This window comes from Pelodiscus sinensis, chromosome 3 (assembly GCF_052426305.1).
Source record: "Pelodiscus sinensis isolate ZL-2025 chromosome 3, ASM5242630v1, whole genome shotgun sequence".
NCBI lineage: Eukaryota > Metazoa > Chordata > Testudines > Trionychidae > Pelodiscus > Pelodiscus sinensis.
The window spans coordinates 53438360-53457388 of record NC_143054.1 but is presented as its reverse complement, the minus strand read 5'-3'; the positions used below and the strand labels follow the sequence as shown (position 1 = coordinate 53457388).

The window sequence follows — 19029 nt, the reverse complement described above, 5'->3', positions numbered from 1 at the left end:
ATGCAACTCCAGCTACGTAAATTATGTAGTTGGAGTAGATGTATCTTACATTGCATTTATATACCATCCACACAGTGGGAGGCCCATGGGAACAAATGCTCTCATAGGCTTCTCTTACTCCTCACAGTGCTGACAGGGGCACCCAGTGAGTTCGATTTAGCAGATCTATACTACACCTGCTAAATTGAATCCCAGAAGATCGATAGGGCAGCATCTATCTTTCACATAATGTACATATGGCCTAGGTATAGTGGAACTGGTTCTTCACCTTGGAATCTACATTCTGCAGGTATGCCAGTTTTATGTTTAAGTAGCTCCTCAGGAAAATTTAGAAAGGGCTACACTATGAGGAAACGGCTACTGTATTTGTATTCTACTATCTGTTTCAGGTGCTGGAAATTTTAACATGATAGTATGCTTTGGTGAAGAGTGACCTAGGTAAAATATATATTAATATTTAGGAAAAAAAGGTAGGAGATAAAAAAACACATTCAGTACTAGTGTCACACACTAAGCCAAATTGTGCAGTGGGTGAGCAAGGAGTTGTAAATGAAATTCACACATGCAAATAAACCCAACCTGAATGAAGAATTCAAACAAGGCAAGCAGGTTTAATTCCTGGACATAGACTAACTGAAGTGTAGGAGTATAAGCTTTCGTGGGCAAAGACCCACTTCGTCAGATGCATGCACTGGAAATTTCCAGAGGCAGGTATAAATATGTAGGCCAGAATCATATTTATACCTGCCTCTGGAAATTTCCACTACATGCATCTGACAAAATGGGTCTTTGCCCATGAAAGCTTATGCTCCTACACTTCAGTTAGTCTATAAGGTGCCACAGGACTCCTCGTCGCTTTTGCAGATTCAGACTAACACAGCTACCCCTCTAATTCCTGGACATAGTAGACTAAATTTTTAGCTTGGTTACACTTGTAAGACTCCAGTAAGTCAAATTCTGCTAATGGTTTTGCCCTAATGGATTCTAGTATCAGTAGAAGAGCAAAATGTAAAAGGGAAAAATGTGTTACTTGCTAAATGTTATTTAACTACATACAGTAATCTCCATTAAAAACATCAGCTTACGTCAATAAACATTACATATAAGAGTAACTACAGTAAATTTTGATTTTTGCACTACCTGTAATAATTAAATAACTTTACATGTTGAAAATTGATTGGTAATTAAAAGTAATATATCCCCATACTAATTATTTATATTCTCACCAAGCAGTACATGCTACCAGTTACCATGGAAATAAGGAACACACACAATATTAGTGCCTGAAACTTGAAGCTTTACCAAGTATTCTGTCATTCTAGTAGGGTTAACATAAAATCTTATCTCCCTACACAACCTAACACAACAGGCAGGGAACTCTGAGAACATTTCATTATATCTACAATATGGTTCAACTTAAAGTCCTTATTCTACAATTTACATAGTATAAAGTACAGATTGTCTATGAAAGAGGGTGTTGGAACTAGGCCCTGTGTGTGAGGACAAAAGTTATCTGAAGTATCATAGGTTGAAAACATGTAACCACAAAAACTGCATGAATGAAGTGATTTACCTTTTCACCTTCAGCTCCTTTTTTACCCTCAAAGCCACGCTCTCCCTGTTTATAAAAACAAATGACGAGATTTGTGGATAGAAAATGTTAAGCAAATCTCATATATAGGACAAACATTCTACACAATTTATATTCTATTTACAGTAATTTGTATTTCAGGTTAAAAATAAGGCTAGATGAGACCACACAACTTGGATACTGAATATCTTTTATTCATATTAAAAGGTCTCAAACTTATGTGGAAAACTTTCTCTGGCTTCGGTAACTAACTCTGTTTATAGTCCATTTTAGTTAGTCCAGTCAACCATGCCCAAGAAACCAATCCTCTCATTCTGAAAATCAGTGTTTTATTTATTTTTCTTTATTTAAACTTTTAAGTCTGATTAGTCATGTGTCAAAAGCTTTCAGTCTGAGGCAGAGAGGTATGAAAATTTCAGCCCAAATGCTTTGAGTTTGGCAAAGTTATATGCAGCTGAAAAGCAAGATCTCAAAGTGGGAAGTGTCAAGCAACTTTAACAGGCAGGGCTACTCGTCCTGCCTATAACAAACATACTTCTTTTCACAAGGTACATCTTTGGTGGTCATCTTATGTCTTGTTAACTGAACATTTGATATTCTGTTAATGAGTACAATGAACACACACCTTTTTGTCATATTTCCAAGAAGCACAAGACAGCCAACATTAAAAATTCCTGACCCAAGATCTGGAAAGATTATACTTTATCGTAAATATAAAAAGAATTAAGTTATGTTTGTATCAGAGGTCTTTTTTTGTAGTAACATAGGGTATGTCTACACATCAAAGTTAATTCAAAATAACAGCCGTTATTTCGAATTAACTTTAATAGAGTCTACACAGGCAAACCGCTATTTTGAACTGATTTCAACTGATTCCAAGCTCTGAATGCAGAACGACATATGCAGGCCACTGTGACTCAGGTATGGTGCCAGAGGCCCAGAGCTAGAGTTCCACTTAGATGTAAGTGAATTTTACACCCTATAAGTAATTTAAAATATTGACCAATTTAAATAGATGGGGAAATGAAGGAAACTTCAGAAATGCAAATATACAAGATAAAACTAAAATGCCTTTACCTTGGAACCAGGAAGGCCAGGAACACCTACCAAGCCATCTTCTCCCTGAAATAAAATGTACATTACCTTAATTATTGGCTATCGCACACATGAAGAAACCGAAAGAAAAATATAAAGGCTGCTTATTCCCAGAAATATTTTCAAACAAATCAAGTCCCATTACAAGTAATTATGAGCAGATACAGGCCAACATTACACCAAGGCTACATCTAGACTACATGGCTCCATAGACAGAGCCATGTAGATTTGTTTGTTCGGCAAAGGGAAATGAAGCCACGATTTAAATAATCGCGGCTTCATTTAAATTTAAATGGCTGCCCCGCTCTGCCGATCAGCTGTTTGTTGGCAGATCGGGGCAGTCTGGACGCTCCCCTGTCAACATGAAAGCCCTTTATCGACCTCCCCGGTAAACCTCATCCTACGAGGCATAACAGGGAGGTCGATAAAGGGCTTTCAGGTCGGTGCAGGAGTGTCCAGACTAGCGCGCTGAGCTGACAAACAGCTGATTAGGTGCTTGCATTATTTCTTATATAACCAATACCAATTGGTGGTTGGGCTAATACAGGAATGATCATGTGGACACCAAGAATTGATAAACGTATTAGGAAAATTATTTCCAATAGCAGAGCAGAATTAACTGCTGGGCAGACGTTAGGCAGATGTGAAAAAAAAATTTCTAAGCTAAAGGGGAAAGTTGACTTAAGCAAAAGAAAGCAAGGAAAGCACATAAGCAAAAGAAATATTAAGAATTCTCATGGTAACTGACTAAAGCTACTTAAAGAGTCAAATTCTAACTTATGCCTCCACAATGGAGAAAATGAAAGAGCTTCCAATGTATTCAATTGGACAGTTCAATGAAAATATCTGTTCAATGTGCACATGTAATCAAAACACTAAATGAGACCTTATTTTGTAGTAGGAAAGGGCTAAGGAAAGGATTAGGCCATTATATAAATTAGTGGCCTTGGTCTACCTTTGAATGCTGTAATTTTTTCGGCACTTTACCAGCAAAAGCAGATAGCACAAACAGAAGTGATTCAGATGAGTGATGGAAATACTTTTTATTTTATTATTGATCACAGTTCATTATTTTAACATGTAGATACCTGATTTTTATGTATTACATGAATCAGGTAGTAATATAAGATTACTCAAAATGGTACCAAAATTAATTAAAAATCACATAACCTATCCATATTTTAAAGGGTAAGGAGAAACTTATACCAAAAACTTAGAACAACTTAGAATCATTAAGTGCATCACATGCTTTAGAACCAGAGCTGGCCCACAACATTTTGGCACCTGAGGTGGGGAGCTCAAATGATGTCCCCATGACACCTTTTCTCCTGCCTGCCTGTTATGTCTCTTGTGCCCTCTTTCCTCCAGTATGACACTCAATCATCTCTATGCATCTAGAGCAGAGAGAATACATATGCACCTAGCAGCAGACACAACTTTCTACAGTCTGGCACCTGTGGTGGCAGCCTTAGTTTGCCTCATGGTAAGGCCAGCCCTGTCTAGAACTGACAGCACTTTAGAAGTTAATGTGGTATACATCACATCAAACATAGTAGAACTTAATGAGATTCTTTTTTGGGATAAGAATGAAAATAATTACTTGAAAAACACTTTAAAAGTTTATAAATATTTTACCAACAAAGTTTATGAAATCCAAGATGTTTAGCTATTTCCCATCCTCAATATAAAAGTAAATAGTCCTTTTGTATAATTTGAACTACTATTTCAAGTTTGATTTACAGGATTTATATGATATTTTAGAAACACTAGTCATGCAATTCCTGTTAATATCAATTAAAGTAATGCAGTTAAAGCTTATTCACAGTTTTGAAATCCATGTTTGCACCTTTCATTTACTTTGAGAATTCCAGGCCTTTGGATCCACTTAAAGGCCCAGCCTTTGAATATGAGGACAACTATTTTTAGCGGTAAAGAAATGGAGCGGAATTATCAAAATGTACCACCAGAGGGTCATATTATGGGAAGAACAAGCCTAAAACCACAAAAAGAGGTTATTGCTTTTTTATAAATAAAAATATCAGATTTTCCTCCACTGGTATGATATTTTCCTGATCTTACTGGAATGTTACTTTGTTTTCCAAAGCAAATGGTTAGAATCACCTTTTGAAGTATAATTTGATTTAAAAAACCCCACCAACAGCAGATACTTACTAGTGCTCACACTGAGAATCCTATGGACTAGTCATGTCCTGGAGCCAGCTTCAAATTTTGACATTTTTGTTTCATGTTCACACTTCATTTACAGACCCAGAACACACATTTTCAAAGCACACTAAGGTCAGGGAGAACTGTCAATATTTAGCACTCTGAAAACTCAAGCCTTAAGGGCTCAGTTCAGTTGTGCCTTGCAGCCCCTTTGAACAAGCTAAATTAACAAAGAGGGACCTTGTAGCAGGCCTAAGGCCTTCCCAAGAATATCCCAAATACCTCAGGAGTTACAGAACAATCTCCTACCTCTCTGTGCTCCTTCCACAGCAGCCCCAGAGTAGGAGACATTTACATCCTTGGTGATTCTGTGCCACTGATACTGTACATACAAGTCAGCTGACCCTCAGAAGATAACCTAACCTAAGGTGAGGGCTGAACCAGTCCTTTCCTTACACTGGCCCCAGCACAGAGATAATGCGACTCTGGATGTCAAGTCAGATACCGACAAATTAAGGCGACCAAACTAGATAGTTGAAAATGTAAGTTGTAGTTGTGATGTTGGCAGATTGGATGCCGGCACATGCCAAAGTCTCTAGGTCTCAGCTGATCACTGACAAATGTGTACCTAGAATCAGTCTGCTCACTTGAGTGTTAGTTATAATGCTAATATTTACTTTAACAATAAGAATGTATTTAGAATTTATGAAATGCTTGTACGTTGCTTCATGTATTAATCTCCCAGACCGTACTGGTGGGGGAGTGGTACTATATGTGAAAGACAGGTTAGAATCAAACGAAGTAATAATCTTAAATGAACCAAACTATTTCACAGACCAGAATTGGGTACACGTCACTTCAGAACAGGATGCAGAGATAAAGTTCCTTGACTCCTTTAATGACTGCTTCTTGGAGCAGCTGGTTCTAGAACCCACCAGGGGACAGGCAATTCTTGCTTTAGTCCTAAGTGGAGCAGAGGAGCTGGTCCATGAGGTGAATATAGCTGAATCACTTGGATATAGTGACCATAACATAATTAAATTTAACATTCCTGTGGTGGGAAAAGCTCCATAGCAGCTCAGCAGTATGGAATTTAATTTCAGAAAGGGGAATTACATAAAAATGAGGTTAATTAAACAGAAATTAAAAGGTTCAGTGCCAAAAGTGAAATTCCTGCTAAAGCTGCATGGAAACTTTTCAAGGAGCTCAACTTAAAAGATATAATATAGCTCAACTTAAATGTATGCTCCAAATTAAAAAAAAACTTAGTAAGAGAACCAAAAACATGCTAGTGTGGCATAACAACCAAGTAAAGGAAGCAATGAGAGAGATAAAAAGACATCATTTGAAAAGCAGAAGCTAAATCCTATTTACTAAGTATAAGAGGAGTAGCCATGTTAGTCTGAATCTGCAAAAACCTGCAAAAATGACAAGAAGTCCTGTGGCACCTTATAGACGAACAGATTTATTGTAGCATAAACTTTTGTCATAAATTTATTGTAGCATCTGACAAAGTGGGTCTTTGTCCACGAAAGCTTATGCTTCAATAAATCTGTTAGTCTATAAGGTGCCACAGGATTTCTTGTCCTATTTACTAAATTACTTAAACTAGCAAGTAAGACTACATGATCCCCAAGCTCAGTGCTCTAGACCACTCTCTTTAGCTGGCACGGATTCTAGTTTTTTAAATGATTAATTAATATGTTTTAAAATAGTGCATACACCAAGAAAGAATGACTGACACATTTTGTACATTCAACTAAATCAATAAAATAAAGGTATGTGTAGAATTGTTGGTGTTCATAAAAAAAATCAAACATAATTTCTGTTGTCAAACTCACTAATTATTTTTGCACACAATTACAGGAAGAAATATGAGTGCGCGTTTTTGAAAATTTGGGCACAAAGACATGCACAATTTATTTTCTAAATAGTCAAAATGCTATGCCTCTATTTTTTCCTTAAAATATCCTAAGAATGGAATTTATCAAGCTCTTTGAATGGACAACTATCCCTGACTTGATTGACACCATGAAGAACTCCCCAACATCAAAAAAATGCTTGCAAAAGCAGACTCTGCACTGCCAAAAAATCCAGTAACAGCTTTCTTGCATATTCACTTCCATACAGAGAGAAAAACCATTTTTATTTTCTGACATTTTTTCCTTCTGAGTACACTCTCTAACCCTGAGCACAATGCCTTGATTACATCCCACCGATTTCAATGGGAGCAGAACTGGGTGTCAAGGAAATGAACTACAAAAAGAAGAGGAGGAAATGAAGGCAAGTATTTTTGATAAGACATTAGATTGAGTCTCAGTGATCTATGTTCAGTTCCCAGACCTTCTGTGTGACCTAGGGCAAGTCATTTAAATCTCTATTTGCTTCCTTACCTCAGATGGGTATTCTGGGGATAAATTCACTAATGCCTGTGAAGCACTTAAATATTGCAGTGATGGAGTCTACTGAGCAGACAAAAACACTGTACACGGCCAAACAACAGTTTACAATGCTCTAGTGGCTGAAGGCTTTTAAGGTGCTGTACAGTTTCTCTACCTGTGAGAATTACCTAGCAATCAGCCTTGTTATGACCCACCTTTAACTTCCATCCCATAGGCTGAGAAACACTGCTATAAACTGGGCCCCAATAGATGTTAGTAAGGATTTGTAAACTTTTTACACATATGCAATGAGAATGTTCTATGACAGTGTCTCTCAACCTTTCCAAACTACTGGACTCCTTTCAGTCTGATTTGTCTTGCATACGCTTAAGTTTTATTTCACTTAAAAACTGCCTGCTTACAAAATTAGAAACAAAAATACCAAAAGCATCACAATAATATGACTGAAAAACTGTTTACTTTCTCATTTTATAATATAATCATAAAATAAATTACCATAAAATCTCGAGTATAATGCACACTTTTTTCCGATTTTTTTCTGGGTCAAAGTCGGGGTGCACATTATACATAGCAGTTATTTTTTAAAGTTTTATTTTGGCTCCCGGACAAGGCGAGGAGCCAGTGGTGCCGCCAGGCTGCACCCAGGAGCCCCTGCAGCAGGCTGGGAGTGGAGAGTGAGCCGCAGAGCGCGCTGCCCCCCGGGTGCAGCAGAGCACAGGAGGAAAAGACAGTGAGGCACTTTGCCAAGGGGCCGCCAACTGCCCTGGCCCGGGGTGTCCTGGGCAGGCCGTCCCCCTACTCTCAGCTGCAGCTGATGATGATGGCCGGGTCCAGGCTGTGGGTCTGGCAAAGCCTCCACTTGGAGAGGCTCTTGGAGGAGGTAGCTGAGCCTGAGGGCCCCCGCAGCAGGTGTGAGCTCAGTGCAGCGCATGGGCAGCCTGGGGCCGGCTACAGGAAGCGGGTGAGTCTGGGCTTGGTGCTGGCAGACCTGTTGACAGGAGTGTAGATATATATAGGAGCACATTATATATAGGAGTTCCGTTTTTTCCATGATTCTGACATTGAAAAGGTAGAGTGCGCATTATACCTAGGTGCATATTATACTCGTGATTTTATGGTAATTTGTTTATAAATATTGTACTTACATTTCACTGTAAGGTATCTAGAAAACTATAAACCGTCACTGTATGAAATATTAGTTGTACTGACTTTCTGTAGCCTTTTGTAAAACTAGGCAAATAGCTAGATGAGCTGATATGCCCTCTAGAAGATCTCGAGGGATACATGTACATTCTCGGTTGAAAATGACTTCTATTGAAATAAAAAAATCCCCATGAAAACACTTGCTATTGAGGACAGAAAAAAACCCCAAACAAGCAGGACTTCTGTTTACAAAAGGTTCTAAAAGATTAATAATCTCATGTGGAAAATTCTTAGAAAATTAAGCCTAGCTAGCTGGATATGTCTATCATCAGTATTGATAAAATACACAAAATTTTAAATTCTGATATTAAATTCTGGAAAAATTGATAGATTTTTGTAACTGAACTTGGTTCCTCAGTATGAATCTATCGAAAGAGAAACTGTCTGAGACACAACGTTGCTTGATTTACACAGCTTTAAAACATATCTAAAACCCACTAAAGTCATTTAAACTCAGTTGAACTTACTGAAATAATATCTGAAATGGAGGGTCTGGTCCAAATTGTGGAACTTCATAAATCAGAGTAGTTTTTGTTCTGATAACATGAGGGTGGTGTTCTTAGCTAGTTATGAAATTTGTACCCACTACTGATCCAATACAAGTAGTGCAGTAATACCATTTTATTTTATCTACTGCCATTTGGAATGTAAAGATTTTTTTCATGGTTGTATCTCCTAATTTTGAAACCAAAGCCCTTTGATATATTTTAGTTATGGGAGCAGAGGCTATGTGGATTAGGTGGGATATACACACAGTGTATTTATAATTTTAATAGCTGAGATCCCCATGGGATTGCCTCCTACTCACAAGCTCCGGGTCACCTTATCATTACTAATCGTGAGTGATCTTTCATTGGAGCAGAGGGAGGAGTACAGCAGTGTAGTAACCTTGTAATAGTTCCCCTGCCCCTTTTCTTTACAATATATTTGGGATGGCTGGTTCTTCTTCAGCCTTTTCTTTTTTATGGGGCAAGTGACAGAAGGAGGGCATTACACAACCATGTCTCCAGGGGGGATAGGCTACCTGCATGCCCACCACTCCCATTCTGCTGCAGCTGAGTGGGAATGGCTCAAAGTGCAGTCACTCTTACTGCACTAGGTCTCAAAGCTGAGATTCCTCAGACAGCACCAAACATATATGTACCAGATATCCCTTATTGAGAAAAGGTGCCCCAAAAGACAGCTGAGATCCTTTGAAAATCTGTTCTATAGTAAATAGAGGAACACTCCTATTGACTGTCTGTCTGAGACACTTTTCTCAACTACAATATTCTCTTCACCTGCAAAAATCAGGGGCAAGAAGCCAGGTTCAGAACACGGATAACTGAAACTACATCTCACACAGGACAGTCCTGAGCAGTACCATAAAGTATTGTGTTTTGGATGGGTTTTTTAATCATTATTTTTTGTAAATTGCTTGGTGGAAAAATCAGCTGCAGAAAATAGATGTAATTATACATTTTTCTGGCTATGTCCTTTCTTTCTCATGTAAGGCACAACATACATTCCACAAGCACGCAACTTACAAGCATCTGTATTGTCTGGTTAGGAAGCTCCTGCAGCCATTTTGCAGCACTACAAACATGACCTTGTCAGTGAAAAATAGCCACATGTTTTTGTTGAAGTTCCTGTAGCTTCATCTCTTTTCAGCTCACTGGCTTGCATTACAACTTTGGAAAAATGCCCCAATCTAAAATGCAATGAAAAATTGAAAATCTCAAAGGAAAAAAATAGCCGCAGCCATTATTGTACTTCAGATCCTACTGTCTAAAGCTCTGTGGGTTCACATTAACCAAAGGTGAGACAAAGGGCTAACACTGCAATCTCTGATGGCATTTCTGTTTTGTTTATAGTCACTCACTCAAACGCAATAAGATTACATAAAAATGAACTTTTCTCCTTTTCCTCCTTTCGCCACTGTTAGAACACCAAGCACTGATACAGAGCAACAAAATAGTTTCCTGTAGAGATTTGTGAAATCTTTTCTTTAGTAATCAGAGTGCTATTTTGAAGCTCACAGTATAAATAATAAGCATTTAAATTCTACACACAAACATGAGCGGCCCTATACAAACTGCTGGCAACTGGCACCCTATGCAAAACACGCGATCGGCACGCGATCGGCGCCCCTGCCGCCAAAGCCCTCAACGGCCGTTTATCTTGGTGCCCTAGGTGACTACCTAGTTCGCCTGTACTGACAGGCCGCCAATGCACACATATTTTTCTAGTCTGCTAATCTAAGCTCTAGACTACACTACAAATTTATGTCAGTATAACTACATTGTTCAGGAGTGTGTTACGCCAATCTAACTCCTGGTGTAGACAGTGCTATATCAATGGGAGAGCTTCTCCCATTGCCATAGTTACCACCTCTCGGGAAGGTAGAGAACCTATGCCAATGGAAGAAGCTCTCATTTGGCACAGATAGCTGTGAGGATCCCTCCTGCTTTATGAAAATTGGCTTATGAATATAAATATGTGTAACCCAAAGATGCTTTCGATAAAGTACCTCTTGTAATCTATCAATTTTAATGTTACAATCTGCTGGATCTGTATATACTATTTTGGTGCAGGTATTATTCTTGTACATAAAGTTAGAAATATGAAGTATGAGACTGTTTATAGTTTGAAATATGCTAATGAGAGCCATAAATCGTCCTCCCTTCTCCCGCTCCCCTCCCGAAGTCTTAAGGACTGTGTGGTTAACTTAACAATTTGTAAACAGCCTTGTTTGTCTTTTAAGTCCAAAGGTGATTGGACTAGTAAGACATGTGATCATACCATCTGGCACTAGGATTCCATTTTGACCAGGTACTTTTCCATGGAAGAACAAAGGATTCCTGCTCCAAGGGAAAGATTATTTAAGAAAAGTTATCAGGTCTTTGTTTTTGGCTGGGATGGCGCACACAAAAAAAAGACTGGGAACCCAGATCAAGAAAAAAGTCTTAGTACCTGAAGATGATAGCTAGGACAAGAACAGCTCTTTAGGGAAGAATCCATTTGCAATAAGTTTTAATGTATTAGAACTAGCTACACATTTTCTTTTCATTTTAATGTTGTAACTTTCTTTGATCTGTCTTTTCTCTTGCAACCACTTACATTCTACTGTTTGTACTTAATAAAAACACATTTATTTACTATCAAGCCCAGTGTAAATAATTGCTATCTTTTGGGGGAGGACAACCAGTGTTCATGTTCCTCTTTCACTGACAAAGAAAGCTTACATGAATGAGCTTTCAAGTGTAAGACTTCTACACAGAGAAAGATGGATTTATTTGGGGATTTGATCCCTTCTGGGAGGTGGTTTCCTGGGTGCTATGCACTAAAACTGCATTGTACCAGAGCTGAAGTGATTCAGTGTTTGCACTGCTTTTCAAGGGGCAGTAACCCCAACTCTGTACCTTGTGTGGAGGACACCAGAGGATCTGGCCCAGAAGAACAAGGTAAAAGGGAAGACTCACAGAGCAAATAGGTGGGTGTCAGTGGCAAATGGGGGAACAATCCCAAGGGGTTTTCTGTGATCATACTCCATCACAGATTGTCAGGCTCAATGGATAGTGATCAATCGCTCAATGTCTGGTTGACGGTTGGTATCTGGGGGTATGTCTACTCTACCACCCTAGTTCGAACAAGGGTGGTTAATGTAGTCAATTGAAGTTGCAAATGAAGCCCGGGATTTAAATATCCGGGCTTCATTTGCATCTTGCCGGGCACCGCCATTTTTAAATCCCCGGTAGTTCAGGCTCCGTGCCCACGGCTACACACGGCACGGAGTAGGTAGTTCGAATTAGGCTTTCTAATTCGAACTACCGTTACTCTTCATGGAACGAGGTGTAACAGTAGTTCGAATTAGAAAGCCTAATTCGAGCTACCTACTCCGTGCCGCGTGTAGCCATGGGCACGGAGTCCGAACCACCGGGGATTTAAAAATGGCGGCGCCCGGCAAGATGCAAATGAAGCCCAGGATATTTAAATCCCAGGCTTCATTTGCAACTTCGATTGACTACATTAACCACCCTAGTTCGATCTAGGGTGGTAGTGTAGACATACCCAAGCAGATTGCCCCAGTTCTGGGGATGGTTTTGTTCAATATCTTTATTAATGACCCAGATGAGGGGATGGACTGTACCCTCAGCAAGTTCGCAGATGACACTAGCTGAGGAGGAGAGGTAGATACATTGGAGGGTAGGGATCAGGTCCAGAGTGACTTAGACAAATTGGAGGATTGGGCCAAAAGAAATCTGATGAGGTTCAACAAGGACAAGTGAAGAGTCCTGCACTTGGGACAGAAGAATTTCCAGGCTAGGGACTGACTGGCTAAGTAGCAGTTTGGCAGAAAAAAGACTTCGGGATTACAATGGATGAGATTCTGGATATACATTAACAGTGTGTCCTTGTAGCCAAGAAGGCTATTGGCATATTAGGATACATTAGGAGGAGCATTGCCAGCAGATCTAGAAAAGTGATTATTCCCCTTTATTTGGCACTGGTGAGGCCAAATCTGTGGTACTGCATCCAATTCTGCCTCCTCCCCCAATTACAGAAAGGATGTGAACACATTGAAGAAAGTCCAGCAGAGAGCAACAAAAATGATTAGGGGTGTGGAGCACATGTCTTATGAGGAGAGTCTGAGGTATTTGGGTTTATTTAGTCTACAGAAGAGTGAGGGGGGGGGGGGTTGATAGCAGTCTTTAACTACCTGAAGGGGGTTCCAAGAGAATGGAGAGAGGCTATTATCAGTGGTGACAGATGACAGAACGAAAAACAATGGTCTCAAGTTGCAGTGGAGGATGTCTAGGGTGGATATCAGGGAAAACTAGGAGGGTGGTGAAGCACTGGGATGGATTACCTAGGGAGGTGGTGGAATCTCTATCCCTAGAGGTGTTTAAGTTCCTGCTTGATAAAACCCTGTCTAAGATGATTTAGTTGGGATTGCTCCTGCTTTTGGTAGGGGGCTGGACTCGATGATCTCGTGAGGTATCTTCCTACCCTATGATTCTACCGTAACGTCTTCACTAAGTACTACAGCTGCATTGTTTCAACATGTCCTATCCCACTGCTTCTCTCTCCCTGTATTGTGTGATTGGCATCTAGATTGTAAACCCGTTGGGAGATTTCCTATTCTTTTATGTTTTTACATCACACAGTACAATGGAGCTTTGAGCTGCTGTTTGTTAATTAAATCAATAACTTGAAGCTGTTTGCCCCAATGAGTTTTTTATAATTTTTATGTGTCTGCTGCTCTTGGAGGTAGCTTTCACTGAAGGATATAGACAGCTCAATGAAAACCAACCACTGGAGACTTCAGCTAATGAAAATACTTAACCATTACTGACAATAAAGAAAATAGATCTTACATGCAATAAAGAAAATGCAATAAATGAATCCCCCAACATAACTATTTAGGTGACATAACATCAGGATAAATTTGGCCCAACTAGTGTTCAAGATTTGTGCTCTCCTATTCCAAATTAAAACAATTCCCCACCCCCTCACTTATGGAGCATGGCAAAGAATTTGAAATTCACAGGAAGAATAATAGTGGGGGGCACCTTGTATTTAAGAAAAAAAATCAGCTGAGTAGGCTCTCTGTACAACAATTGTAAAAATCTGGCTTCTCTCAGATATTTTATTATTATGAATCAAACACCTGTGTTACCAGCTGTACTACATGTGTGTAAGTGTTGAATCATCTGCAGTACATGCACTTTGCCATTTGTTTTACTTTGTAGGCTAGAAATGAGTTCATTGGATGGAAATATAACAGCAGAGTTAGCAAGCCCTTTTTTATTTTTGGAAGCTTTATACAAGAGCAGCAATACTGACTGATGATTATATTAAATATGGCCCAGCCTCAGACAGTTGTGTTGGACTAATCAATTGAGGTTTCAGACATGCAACCTGAATCTTGTGCATTGCAATGGACATTTTGACGGGATCCCACTGTGAAAATAAATCACACTTTTAGTACCTCATATTGATTTTACTCTATGAAGAATCTAAATATACCCAGCTTTTACTTCTGACAACTGGATATTTGACAAGTAACAAATACTATCTTTGTTTTAAAAATGTAGCTATAACAGCTTTGTGGGTGGGAAAACAATAAAAACAACCCACAACATCAGTCTAGCAGAAAATTCATGTTTGAGCTAGTTTCATTGAAAGCAAATAAAGTATTACTTCAACCCCAACAGTATTGCTGTGAAAAATATAGTGTAGATCTTATAGCCAAGAGATCAAAAATTATTATAAAAGTCTTCCCCTGGGCTCTCCTTTGCACAATTACAGATCCTCCAAAGTTTAAAATATGGCAAAGGTGGAATTATAGTTCAATTCATTAAATCTCACAGCAGCCAACAAAACAACCTGCAGCCTCAATATAATTTGTGAAATATAAAAGGACACTATTTTCTGGGGCTTGCAGTGAGCTTTTACAATTTCTTCTAAGTAAAAAATTGGACTACAAGGTGTAAGTCACATGGAATATTTTGTTATATTCAATATAATACATTGCTTTTTAAATTAGAGCGTTAACATAAGAATTATCCTCTCCGAAATAATCAATGTCTGCAATCAAGTCTTCAATCCTGCCTTTGACAAAATCCAATAGACAATGTCTTCAAAGAAAAACAAAAACACGAAACAGAAGTAGACAAGGTGCCTGACGAGTTTTAAAAATGCTATAGCATGAGGAGAGAAATTACTTCCTGTCACATGTGGACTAATTTCATTCCCAAAACATAGTTGCCATATCTTATTATTGAAAGTCCAAGAGTTTAGCTTTTCTTAAAACTCCAACTTCTAGAATCATGTTAACAGATGAAAATAAGTTTCTAGCCTTCAAAATAGCAGAGAAAATTAATGAAAATGTGACCCCTGTGTAACCTAAGAGCTCATTAAAAGAATTAAAAAGTATAACTATTAAAAATATCACCGTTTTTAAGCCATTCTCATGACTTCTGGGGACCTGACTCATGATTTTTTTGAATGTTTGGGGTTAATACACTGGAAAATGATTACAGGGATTACAACTATTTAATCCAGGACTCGAATTGTAGTGTTCATTTGTTTTTTTATGAAGGCACTGAGTGCTTACATTTAACAATTACATTTTTTTCATTTAAATGCTGTGCAATACAGTGATGAGAGTCGCCAACATGCAGCAGCCTACTCTAACCTGTTCAGGGTACACTTTCCAAATGGAGGATACAGGTGCCCTCTATATCCTCATTTAACAACAACTGCTATTTCACACAGGCTACTATCATCGGCCAACTCTCTAGTACAGACCTATGGCAATATAACTATGTCCTAACACTGGGGCTATGTCTTGACTGCAGGCTTCTTTCAGAAGAAGCTTTTTCAGAAGAGAGCTTTCAAAAAAACTTCTTCCAAAAGAGAGCGTCTACACAGCACAAGTATCAGAGGGGTAGCCGTGTTAGTCTGAATCTGCAAAAGCGGCGAGGAGTCCTGTGGCACCTTATAGACTAACTGAAGTGTTGGAGCATCGTGGGCAAAGACCCACTTCATCAGATGCATGTAGTGGAAATTTCCAGAGGCAGGTATAAATATGCAGGCCAGAATCAGGCTGGAGATGACGAGGTGGATCCAATCAGGGAGGATGAGGCCCATTTCTAGTAGCTGATCTGGAGGTGTGAATTCCTCTCTTGGAGGAAGCTTCTCCTCTCTTGGAATTCACACCTCCAGATCAGCTACTAGAAGTGGGCCTCATCCTCCCTGATTGGATCCACCTCGTCATCTCCAGCCTGATTCTGGCCTGCATATTTATACCTGCCTCTGGAAATTTCCACTACATGCATCTGACGAAGTGGGTCTTTGCCCACAAAAGCTTATGCTCCAACACTTCATTTAGTCTATAAGGTGGCACAGGACTCCTCGCCGCTTACACAGCACAAGCACATCGAAAAAATTATCTGCTTTTTCAAAAGATAGAGTCCACATTGAATGGACGCTATCTCACATTTAAGCTGTGTTTACTATGGATTGAGTGGCCACCAGGGCACCTGACCTTTTTCCTCTTTCCTCTTCTTTCGAAAGAACTCCCTTTTCCCAGTCCACACATGCCTTTTTCCGAAAGAGCTCTTTTAGGAAAACGCTTCTTTCTCATAGAAAGAGGTTTACCAGTGTTGGAAAATTTCCTCTGTTCTTTTGATTTTTTTTTGAAAGAACGTGACTGTAGTATAGACGTAACTGGAGTTTTTTTCAGAAAAATGGCCATTTTTCCGATGAGGGCTTCTCCCATCAACAGTGCATCTCAGGGAGGTGGACTATCTATCTGACAGGGGAAGTTCTCCAGTTGGTTTAGTAGTTTCTTCACTAGAGCAGTAATGCAAAGCCTATCTTGTTTCTTTTATTATTTCTCTTATAACTGTATCAGTGCTATTGGCTACTCAGAGCTTGGGGCACCAAATTCAGGTTGTGGCTGGGGCATGAAGATGCAGCTTGAGCTATCTACAAAGGGAGACAGAGGCAAGGAGCAGATGAGACTGCTACTCTTGCCTGCAGAAGGGGCTGGGAGGAGCATGTGACTGCACTCTGGAAGGTAGATGAGAATGGCTGTTCCCGAGGGAGAAGTGTATGAACTGCCCCCGATAGAGAGGGCTCAGAAACAACTCCTGCTGCTGCTGTGTCAATAAGACAGATGTCCAAGCATGACTCCTTACAAGCCAGCAGAACAGCTGCAGCCCTGGCAACAGCCCAGCCACAAGTTTAGAGAGGAAGGAATCCAACTAGGTTTATCATGGGCCAGTTTTTAACAGGATAGATTTGTTTTGTAATTATTGGCCAGTTAAAAAATTAAATGTGCCAGGGTTGGGACATGTTTGAGCATTCTAGAGTTCACATTCCTGTACGACGAGCTGTGGCACTATGTTAGATAAGAAAAATGTTATAACATGAAAATAATATAGAAAGAGACAAAAACAGCGAGAGAGAGAGAGAGAGAGAGAGAGAGAGAGAGAGAATTAGTGATAGCAGCACTAAGGGAAGGGAGAACAGAAATGTCCAATTTTGGGGGGGAAGGGCCAGCTTTTCTGCATCTCAGAGATGACAACTCTAAATCTAGCACATTCCAGCTAGAGGACCATAAACAGAAACCCCACATCTCAGATGAAGGCCCTGGAACAGACCCCATCCAACAGGACCCCAGACAGTATTAACTAGTGCTCACCAGCTAGCATATATTTTAAAAAAAATCTGACCAGTGATCATGAGGTTTTTTTGTTTTATTTTAAATCAAATCTTTACAGGATGTAAATTCTGCAGTGAAGCCAGTCCAAAGGAGTCTTACCACAGAGCTGCTGAGCAGTTCCAGTAATTCTTGTATTAAACTTCTGTATTCAACTTGCATTTTTCCCTTATAGTCAATTTGCTGCCTCTTTATTTTTAGGGAGATGGGAGCAGCAAATAAACCTCAGCAATTATCTTCCTGAAGTGCATGAAGCATGCTTTAGATGGTGGATTAGACACACAGGTCAGCAGTTAAAGTAAAAGACAAAAGAAAAAGGACACCCACAATAAAGAAAATGGAAGCTCCTGGGTACCAACATTCACCAGTATAAATGGAATAGTCTGTAAACTGCTCACCAGCTGCATAATTTCAATTATCAACACAACTCTTTCCAGCAACATCACCTCTGACTATAGAACTCTTAGCTAGTGCCTATAGAAGTAATCCAGCTATACGAGGATCTTTGTCAAGAAAAGAAGCTGTACTGTTGCAAGTGAGTGAATGTTAGGAGTTTGAGAACTGAAACATCGTAAATGTTCAGCTGTATATGAAATCTGAACTACAAAAATCACCTAAGGTGACAAAAAGAAGTCAATGTAGCAGACAGCTCTATGGAACCAAATTTATTATCAAAGGCTATTCAAACCACAACTTGCAGATTAAAATTATACAGTGCTCACTGAAGCAACCAAATGGATCTTGGAAAATGCAGTACTCAGTGAGTCTGCCCATCAAGATTATTCACACAACATACAATCTTAAAATATCAGAGCTTTTATGGACTTTGTTTTTTTCATGCACCTGCATGTATTCAACATGAGAAGAGCTGTTCAGTCAAACTATATGCAGGCATCACTGAACATACATTAGTAAAAGTAGAAATATCTCAAATATACAGGAAATTCAGAGCAACCCAGCTCTGATGGCAGAGGAGTGAGTGGAGAATACAAACAGCTACTTAATCTTGATCATGCGCTTTCATTTAGTTGTAGAATAGTCTCCAGGAGCTAATCCATACAAATGACTGCACTGGTGCAGGTATCATAGTAGCTCTCCAGGACCATGATCTAAGACATTTTCTCAAGGTTTCTTGCAAAGAAATTGAATTTGTTTTGTATCTAACTAAGCACCTTCCACACTGGGAGAGACAAACTTTGCAAATCAGGCCTGGTCTGTAAATTGCTCACCAGCTGCATAATTTCTGTTATAGTCCCATCGAGACAGTTTGCTATTAAAGTCACCAAAGTACACTGCGAGGTGTGTGGGAGGCTTTACCCCTTCTTTATTTGGAGGTCCACAGACACACATTACAGTCAGTT

General features: G+C 39.3%; 1 protein-coding gene across 7 annotated transcripts in view; it reads right to left on the bottom strand.

Annotated features, from left to right (window-relative positions):
- Positions 1–19029, bottom strand: part of COL19A1 (collagen type XIX alpha 1 chain) — a 368607-nt gene that overhangs the window by 235542 nt on the left and 114036 nt on the right. For all 7 annotated transcript variants that reach the window (XM_089777104.1, XM_089777106.1, XM_089777105.1 and 4 more), the window contains exons 11-12: positions 2669–2713; positions 1574–1618 (exon numbers count right to left, since the gene is read on the bottom strand). In XM_089777104.1, coding sequence (XP_089633230.1) covers positions 1574–1618; positions 2669–2713 — 90 coding nt within the window. The remainder of the gene's footprint in view (positions 1–1573; positions 1619–2668; positions 2714–19029) is intronic.